Consider the following 10,323-nt stretch of genomic DNA (forward strand, 5'->3'; position numbering starts at 1 on the left):
ATAATATTAAAATATTAAGTGGTGTGCTATCACATTTCTCTATAAATTTAATTAAAAATTAAATAGTTTTTTTATAACTTAAAAAAAAAATTACTATTTAGTCTATATTTTTTAATAAATTAATAATTTAATTTGTATATTTTAAAAAATATATTATTTAATTCATGTATTTTACTTTTATCACATTATTTAATTCCTCCATCAAATTTTTCATTAATTAAAGGATTTTAATGCCAAACACACTAATTATTTAATTATTATATTTTAGTGAAATTAATTAATTAGTTCTTGTATTTTGAAAAATATATTAGTTAATCAATATAATTTAATTCTGTTAACTTTTTAGTTATTCATATTATTTTTTATACCTAAACAGTTCTAATTCTCTTTACCTTATTTCTCTCTCCACATATATTTTTTTTTCATATTTCTTCTCCTGTGCTCGCACATTTCTCTCTCTCATTCTTTATCTATTTTTCATATTTTAATAACAATTAGTATAAATTATATGTGTAAAAAAATTAATCAATTTCCCTATATCTTTAAATAATTAGGTCAATAATCTAAAAAAATTATTTTCTAATAAAAAAGCACAAAAATGATACGTAGGGATTTGACTGAAAATACTTTAACAATTTAAAAAAAAATTAACTTCATATTTAGTCTCCACACAATAAAAATTTCATTTTTATTTAAAAATATATTTTTCAAAATATTTTATTTTCAAAATATATTAAGTAATTAATTATTTTCACTAAAATAGATAGACTAAATAATTATATTTTTTTAAAATATAGAGATTAATTAATTAATTTCACTAAAATAAAGTGATTAATTAGTAGTTTGATAGATATTGATTAAAGAAAATTTAACGAAATGATTAAATAATTTAATGAAAGTAAAATATAAGAAATAAATAGTATTTTTTACAAAGAATATAAATTAAATAATTAATTTAATTAAAATATAAAATTTAAATAATAATTTCCCCTTTTAAATATTAGAATATTTTATAAAAATTAGAACTTTTGAATTACCAATATCAAGAAGTGCGAAACACATTAATACTTTATGTGATTAAAAATTGGCTCGATCCATCAATATAGTTATAGATTTGGTCTTGATATACATAGAATGACTAATAACCTTGCCTCACAGTTTTGTTATATATAAAAAAAAAATAGATACATAATTTAAAAATATATTTTCCTAAAATATTTAAAATAAGATGAATCAATATAATATTAAATTTTGCAATTTTAGTAATATATAAAATGAATTGAGAATTAAAAGAATATCAGAAATTTTTAATAAAAATAAATTATTAAAATTTAAATTTCTAAACCTTATAATAAATTGATTTTAATTTGGCGGTTATTTTCATTTTTTTTAAAAAAATAAAATAATAAAAAGAAGGTGCGTCATATTTCCGACTTCTCTTTTGCCCCTGACTGGAGTGTGAGACAAAAGGAAAGCGCCGGAGTTAACTGGATATAGCCGGTAAAATACAGCTGCCAACCGACTGTTCCAGTCAACATCACTCCATAAACAAAATGCCCAATCTTCAACCCCTCTTTTGCTCGTTTGCTATTTACTCTCTCTCTCTCTCTCTCTCTCTTTCTCTTTCTCTCTCTCTCTTATTCACATTTGTACACCGAAGGCAGAAGAATTCAATTCCTTTCTCTTATAGATCCACTTCAACCTCCGAGCAGTCGCATTTCTTGGCAGTTTTCTCTTCAGTTTTCTCGGGAAAAAGGAAAAAAGAGAAAGCAAAAGAAGCCATGAAAACTGTAAATTCCATAGGGAATGTGTCAGCTTTAGGTATCCTGTGAAGAGACTGAAACGACACAGTTTTAAAAAAATCCCACCTTTATGTTCGTTTTGGGAGGCAACAGAGCTTTTCTCTAGGACTATCTCGTTCTTAACAATGCAGAACGGGATCTTTATATTTCGAGGTTCTCTATTTTTCTCTCTTTTTTTTGAATATAAAATAATATATATTTTTTAATTTCTTTGTTTTTGATCTTTTGAGCTGTTTATAAAACCCCTAAGCTTTGGTCAAAACTTGAAACCATTTTTCTTGTCCATTTTGATGAGGTGCTTTTATATGGGTTTTTATTTTTTCGGCTGATTAGAAGACACGGATGGGAGGGTTTTGTAAATGTGGGTATTTTATTTTGAGCTAATACTGGTGGAATTAGTAGTGTAAATTTGAGGTGCTAAGTGTTAAAAGCCAAGATCTGTGTTGGTGTAGCTTCAAGATTATGGTTGATGAATGCAGTTTACTAGAACTAGATAACCCATATATGGTTTTGATATTTGAGCCTTTGGTGCTGATTTAATGTGCAGCAACTGACAGAAAAAATGGGGGTCTTAGTGAATTCCCTAGGTGGATGTTTTGGGGTTCGTTCAATTTTGGGGAAGATTTGAACGAAGTGGGAAGTAGTTAAGTTTGCAAAATTGGGGTACTTTTGAGGTAGGGAGCTCAAGATCTCTTGAAAATCATTGTTGGGTATAAGGTGTGTTGACAATGTCAGGAGCTCCACGAGTGAGGTCAATGAATGTGGCTGATTCTGAGACCAGGCCTGTGTTAGGACCCACTGGAAACAACAAGGCAGCGTCTTTGAGTGCACGGAAACCTGCTTCCAAACAATTGAGAAACGTTGAAATGTCGCCTGAGGAAGTTGCATTAGGTGAAGAGAAGAAGGCACTTGTGGTGTCTACTGTCAATACTCTATCGCCCAAATCGCATTCTGTTAGTGCTTCTTCTGTGCTTCGTCGCCATGAGCAGTTGTTGCATTCAAATTTATCACTGAACGCTTCTTGTTCATCTGATGCCTCCACGGATTCATTCCATAGCCGAGCATCTACAGGGAGGTTGACACGGTCCATTAGTTTGGGAAGTAGGAGGAAGCCATATGCTTCAAAACCAAGAAGTGTCGTCTCTGATGGGAGTTTAGAATCTCCACCACCTTCCTGCGGTTCACAGACCAAGAAGAGTTGTGCATGGGTAACACCAAACACTGGTGCGTTCTTGATTTTAGAGTTATTCATTGGCATCATGTGGTAGCATACATAATAAAGATGCTCATATTAGTGTCATAACATGGCATTTAAGTTTGTCTTTGAAAACAATATAAAATCTGAATGGGAGTGTGTTTGAAGATCAATCTTGTTAATGGTAGAATAGGACTTAAGTGGTTTCATTTGGAACTTGGAAGTGCTGTTATGCTTGCCTCTTATGTTTCACAATCCTGAAAATGTAAAGTTGGGTCTGGTTAGTATGATACAAATGTTATGGGACTGGCAGATCTTTGTCAATACATATTCTAATTAGGTCGTTTTGTTTGGAACGGTTTGTTTCTTTCATCAGCCCTTAAGTTAACCAACCTGTCTAGGATCTTGTCTTGTTTTTTCAATTCCCCCAAAACAGAAATGTTTTTAAGTTTTGATGGCTTAAGGCCACTAGAAAAAGCCAGCTAAAGTGTTTCTCTATTAGTTAGATTTTAACAGTATTCAGGAGTCAGGACACTCTGTGGCCTGATGCAGGTCTTGTTTAACATGTAATTTATTGAAGTGTACTTATTAATTTAGTACAATTTTATATATATGCATGTGATCATATGGAGCAAGGTGAGGCGGTTACATGAATATGATGGTTTATGGTGGAGGCTAGGCCTGTGTTTTATGCTGTTTAATATACTTGTTGAGTTGTTTCATGTTTCCAAAAGGTATTTTAATCATTTTGTTAACCTGGAGATTGCTGTAATTTTTGAAGAACTGAGCTAAACCATCAAAAACTGGGTCAAGTTAATTGTCCTGTTTTTCTAAAACAAATTCACAATGCCACTGCATAAGAGAACAAATATAATTTAATGCATATAATCTATCTAATTTATAATGCTTGTGAAGTGCTATTTGTAATAACTTTTATTTTGACATTTTGATATATAATAAGAGATCCCAAAGCCTGATAGCTGGTTACTTTACTCCTCATCATGTCAATTCATTGACTTTGGATTTTTTTTTTCTTTTTTTAAAATTTTATAATGCATTTCTCATAACCATCTGGAAACAAGATGCAAGTTGTGAGTCTAGCCAAAGTCATTTCCTGATTATGGTATTCTTTTGTCGGAAATTAAGTTAAACTGAATGTGCAATTTGTGCCTTGAGTTTTGTCTAAGGAGTGAATATTTTGAATAACGAAGATACACCTCTGTCCAATAAGTAAATGAAATAAAACTCACCGAGGCTTACCCAGATGCTTCAACTATGGCCATTATAGGTGATTATTACTAAGTAGTTTGTTATATTTTGAAATCAGATCCTTGTTATGCTGCGTTCCATGATGAAGAATGGGGAGTTCCAGTACATGATGACAAGTATGTGGTTGCAAAATTGTTGGCATTTGTCAACTTTCTTTCCTGACACAATTCCCTGTTCTAAAATCTGTTTGGTTGATATTCTTGTCAACATGCAGGAAATTGTTTGAGCTTCTTGTTCTTTCAGGTGCTTTGGCTGAACTTACTTGGCCTGCCATTCTAAGCAAAAGACACATCTTTAGGTAATATTTCTATTTAATCATGCATTCATCTGTTTACTGAACTCATCTATGAACTAACTGTATACCTCATCTCTAGTCATATTTTCCTCCCCAAATCAAATTATTATTCTCTAGATATTGCTCATTTTCATATATTATGCATTGACAAGATTTTTATGCAGGGAAGTTTTTGCAGATTTTGATCCAGTTTCTGTCTCGAAATTTAATGAGAAGAAGATAATAGCACCTGGAAGCACAGCTAACTCCTTATTATCAGAAGTTAAATTGCGTGCAATCATTGAGAATGCTCGCCAAATATTGAAGGTAGCTATTCATTTTCTTCAAACTTCTTTTTTTATTCTTTTCAGCAGAAGATGCTGAAATTAAGTGCACTGCAAATTTTTTATTTCTTGAAGTACAGGATAAAAACAGCTGACTGTATATTTATATGCAAATTTATTTATTTGTTTTTTTTTTTTAAAGTTACCTCAAACTTAGCTAAATGTCAATTCTAATTGGTAGTATTTTGCAACTTTGTTTTTTTGATGAGTGGGGTTTGTTTAGTATTCATATCATTTTGCTGATACTTTAATTGGACCAGTGCATTCATATTTTGGTCTTAATATGTCTTCTTGTTTGTCCAAGCATTTAAACAACACATGATGTGTGATTGTTGATCCTTTGATCAGATAGGTTTGGTGAAAAGTAGTTGAATGGTGGTCCTGACCTCTCTGCATTTGTATGAACCAAATAGGATAAACTTATACTATTGATGCCATGCAGCTAGACCTTATTTTATTCATCTTATGTTAGGAGTTTCTCGTACAACCTAATTATTTCTTTTTCTTCAAGATGACAGCTTGCTTTTTTGGTAATTCTCACAAATCGTCAGACTTAAAGACATGCAGTCATTAACCGCTAAACTTTGTCACTGCATTCAGCACCATGATTGCATACTCCACACTTGCTAGGATTGTCACTGTAGCTAACTTTTTGCAGGTTTTATTGATGACAGGTGATAGATGAGTTTGGGTCATTTGATAAGTATATTTGGAGCTTTGTAAACTACAAGCCTATAGTTAGCAGATTCCGGTATCCTCGTCAGATTCCTGTCAAAACTCCAAAAGCAGACGTAATGAGCAAAGATCTAGTGAGAAGAGGATTCCGCAGCGTGGGGCCCACAGTCGTCCACTCATTCATGCAGGTGGCAGGGTTAACAAACGATCATCTCACCAGTTGCTTCAGATTTCATGAGTGTATAAATGCAGCAGAAGGGAAGGAAGAAAGCGGAGCCGTCAAGGTTGAAGATAAGGTAACAGATGGTGTCATGGAATCCAAAATGTCCATAACCATGGATGAATCAAGTTTCTCCTCAGAATGATGGTGGCACACAGGGAACAGAGCAGCAGGTTCAGTCATCAGTTTATCCTAGTAACTAATTCACGGCTGCCGAGGTAGCAATGGTCTTCTTGTGTATAAAATTTCATGAATTCGAGAATTCCTAGATTGTGAATTAAATCAACTGATGATTGTTCTGTTGAGAGCCTTGAAAATTTAATGCCAGATTTTTTGTACAGTTTAAAGTGTTGGTAATCTTTATAACCAAATTTTTATCTATGGAATCATCTTTAAAATCCGATTGCATCAACTTTTAAATCTAAACTTGCTTTGCAAATGGCCAATATAGATATCACAAGAACTGTAATATTGCGAAAATCATACTAAAATGGATCATAATTATCCAAATTAAATTAATTAATAAACTTGGATGATATTTAATTTTGTAATAATAATAATAATTTGGTAAGAGTACATAAGTTTATTTTCGAATTTAAAAAAAAAAATTCTTGTAATATCTTGAATTTTTAAAACATCTTTTAATATATCTCAACTTTTGTAAACTTTTGTAAATGTCTCATGATAGTGGAATTAAGATACATTTTAATTTACTAATATGGCAGCTAATAAAATCTGAAAAGTATCTTAATTACACTTTGCAAAAGTTGAGTTGTATCATTAGATGTTTATTGTCATGACTCAACCTATAGACCAGACCGGCACTAGGACTTGGGCCGATGTAAAGCCCTTAAGGCCCATAGTAAGATTTACTGTTTTCAAACTTATAACCAGGCCCACAATTTAGGCTCAACATGCATATAAAATAATTTAAATTAAACTATTATAATTTTATTTCGGACCAACTTAACCCAATAATTATCAGAAACTCAAATTAGGGGAGCTCATCTCAACCCTATTACATCATTTACGAACTATTTAAAAATCATAAAAATGTTTCATTTATTAATATAAAAATTTAAATTCATACAGTCTCTGACAAGATTAATGCTACTGCTAGTACATGCAGAGTTTTAAATTACAAATTTAGAGAATAATAATAATATTAAGTAATTATTGATAACATGTGAAGAAAGAAATAGGTTATTTTGAAAAAATGTGTCCTCCTGTAGCCTAAAAAAATAGGATGAACATGAATGAGCGTTCGACTTAGAGAGTAAAATACTAATTTTAAGTACAATTTCTATAGCTATCTAAAACTAATGCATTTTAAAGAGTGAAATGCAACACTATCATAATTTTCATATAAATCACATTATAACAGTAAAAAGGTAATTTGGAGCACTGACACACCTATATAATATTCAAACAGTACGTATACGGGAGCTGATCCCCTATACAGCTCTCTTAATCCAAACTCTGCCAGCGAGTGTCTCTCAAGTCAGAGTTTCACTTAATAAACCAAATGCGGGGGCCAACGAGATCATCTCGAGCCGTGCCTACCCTGACTTATCCATAAAGGATCGAGTCCCAGCGAGTCAAGCTCCAGCCGCATTTACCTGTCCTGTCCATATCCAATACCACACCACACGCACACCAACAAGCGCACACTGCTCCAAATTACCATAAAACAATATCCATGGCACTTCATCAATTAATAATACAATAAAAAACATGCATAGCATTTAACTACATAGATATATATTTATAAGTGATACATGGGCATGTCCGAATATATAATAATATTGAAATTATAATTAAAATTAATATTTTACTCACAGTATATCAGATACTACTGTAGAGGTTCGGTGAAGGAAGATGGTTGACCTTGATCACATACATAATTTTATTATGAATTTATTGGTGCTAATTCAAATAAAAATAAATTTAAAGAGGCAAACACAACCTAATTTATGCTGAAAATTCTGCAGAATTTCTCGTATATCTAGAACCTACCCAACCTGTTAAAAGATTCAAATAATACTTCTAAATCTCAATTTCCACAATCGCATCTCATCAACATCATATGGCCCCTCCTGGGCCCTCCAAATTAGACAATAATCATAAACTTGAAAAATTACGTTTTAGTCCCTATAATTGACATTTTGTAAAAATCCACTCAAACAAACTCTAAAAATTCTAAAATTTTGCCCCGCAGTCCTTAATGAGGTTATAAAGCTACCGCAAAAGGAATTGTAATTTTCTAATTATCCATGAATATTTTATGAATTTTTATTTAAGAATATTACTCAATTCTATAAGTTCCCAATAGCTAACATGTTTCTAATTTAACCCAAATCAACATTCACATATTTAACTCTTCATCCTCAAGTTTTAACCAATCATATATAATTTAAATACTATAAATTCAGATGATCTTATACGCTCAGATACTAAAAATCTAACTAAAACCCACATATATTTTTCAAAAATATTCCACAATCACTTAAAAATTCAAAAAATATCATAAAACATCTCCAAATAATTTTACTTTCATCATATATTTTTCTTAGAATTTTTCTCTAATTTTTCTTGTTTAAGAAACACTGCATTTAAGCATCGTAGACTGAGAAAATAATCTTATCCACAACTTATCTGCGTCTCAAAAATTCCAAAAATTTATGAGGAAGCCTCTGGAAGTTGAATCATCCCCAAAGCTCGCCGGAGCTACCGCCGGAACCACCGCGCACGGTGGCTGGCAGCCTGCCATCGGTGACATCTGCCAGATCTAATCATACCATAATATTCCTCTCCTCTTTCTCAGTCCATAGGTGATATCAGATCGTTAGTCCAACAGTAGGATCGTTCTAGATCTGACCAAAAAACTTGAAAAATCCGAAATTCTTTCCTCTATATCTCACTCATCCAACCACCAAATGCTGTAAAATGGGTATCAAAAGAAAGCTCTCGGAACAAGCTTTTCGACGCCACTTGAATCGCCTCGATTGGACGTTGGATAAAGCCAGAATCGCACTTGAAAGTTGGTTGCCCTGCGTGCACATTTTTCTCTCTCCTCCATCACTTGTAGCTGCTTCTGGTGCTTCTTCGGCTAGCTGGTTGTGCGCCAGTGTCGTGGGGTGGTGGGGGAATCCTTGCTGGTAGTGGTGGTGGGTGGTGATCGCTGGCAGCTGCAAAAGGAAGGGAGAGAAAAGAGAGTGATGGAAGGGAGAGGAAGAAAGTGGGGGAGAAAGAAAGAGAGAGAAATTCTTTTTTTTTTTTATTGCCTGCAATAGCAGCTGATAGTGGGTGTAGCCCACTGCTACACGCCATTGTCACTTCCCTTTTTTTTTTTTTTTTAGTTATTACAATCTTCCCCCCTTAAAAAAACTTTATCCCCGAATTTTCAAACAAATAATAGGAGATAAAGAAAAAGGGTTATTGGGATAGGTGCGAGCATTTACTCCTCCAGCTAAGCAAATATGGTTAAAACACTTTGTTCTTCAAACTCATCATACACTGTAGATCACATTCTACTACTCTCTGGTTCTACTATAGAGCCCTCACTGTCATCATTTCTTCCTAGAGGGGCTCTTACTTCTTAGCTATACATTGATGTATATTTTATTATTATTATTATTATTATTATTATTATTATTATTATTATTATTATTATTATTATTATTAGGCGACCGCAAAATCCCTTGTGACAGCTTGGCGACTCCACTGGGGACATTCTAATAGAAGACTGACTTAACCCCGGTCTAGTGGTCCAAAAGTAGATTTAATTTTGTCAGATCAAATTATAGTTAGGTGGGCTCATTCGGCGATGTTTTATACGTTAATTATTATTGCTACTAACTATTTTGTTTGTTTTGCCTGTTCTATTTCCTACAGTGCTCTTCATTTCAAAAAAAAAAAGAGGAAAAGGAAAAATGGAAAAATAAATCCCCCTGAATTGGGAAGAGGTAAAGGTGTCCCTTCACACACTGAGCACTCACACAATGTCCTCACACACTTTGATCCTAACCCGGGCTTTCTTACCCTTTTAGGAAAGTAGGAGGGGGTCATGTAGCGGTACCCGTGGGTTTTACCCCGTTAGTATCCGTGAAGGCTTCTGCTCAAATTGAAACTCGTTCTATTCACCGTGATACCCGTGGAATTTTCCCGACAATATCATGGGGGTAGAATGGGGCTCTACTGTTTACAGTAGGGGCAATTTGGGAACCTGTGGCTTTTAGAAAAATTAGATCCTGAGCTAAACTATCACAATAGCTGAAAGCCGTAGTAAACTACCTTATAAGATAGAACTATCCAGATAGGTAGCGCTCATCCGGTATTAGGAGTCTCCCTACTATAGGACAAAAGGGGCATACTTACTCTTATCCTGTTCTGCTTTAATTTCCTTTTGTTCATTTTTTTTTTTTAGGGTAATCTTGAATCCTACTAAAACACCTACACATTTTCCTACTTTGATAAATGTGTACGTGTCACCCTGTCAACAGTATGATTCAAAATTACCTAATTTATCTTGCTAACGAATTTTC

The 10,323-nt window shown here is 33.0% G+C and overlaps 1 protein-coding gene across 1 annotated transcript; it reads left to right on the forward strand.

Annotated features, from left to right (window-relative positions):
- The first annotated feature begins 1,574 nt into the window (after positions 1 to 1,574).
- Positions 1,575 to 6,119, forward strand: LOC110649718 (uncharacterized). Its single transcript, XM_021804405.2, has 5 exons — positions 1,575 to 3,026; positions 4,325 to 4,382; positions 4,481 to 4,564; positions 4,726 to 4,867; positions 5,559 to 6,119. The coding sequence occupies exons 1-5, from the start codon at positions 2,531 to 2,533 to the stop codon at positions 5,922 to 5,924; spliced, it is 1,146 nt and encodes a 381-aa protein (XP_021660097.1). The 5' UTR covers positions 1,575 to 2,530; the 3' UTR covers positions 5,925 to 6,119.
- The last annotated feature ends 4,204 nt before the right edge of the window (positions 6,120 to 10,323 follow it).

This window comes from Hevea brasiliensis, chromosome 17 (assembly GCF_030052815.1).
Source record: "Hevea brasiliensis isolate MT/VB/25A 57/8 chromosome 17, ASM3005281v1, whole genome shotgun sequence".
NCBI lineage: Eukaryota > Viridiplantae > Streptophyta > Magnoliopsida > Malpighiales > Euphorbiaceae > Hevea > Hevea brasiliensis.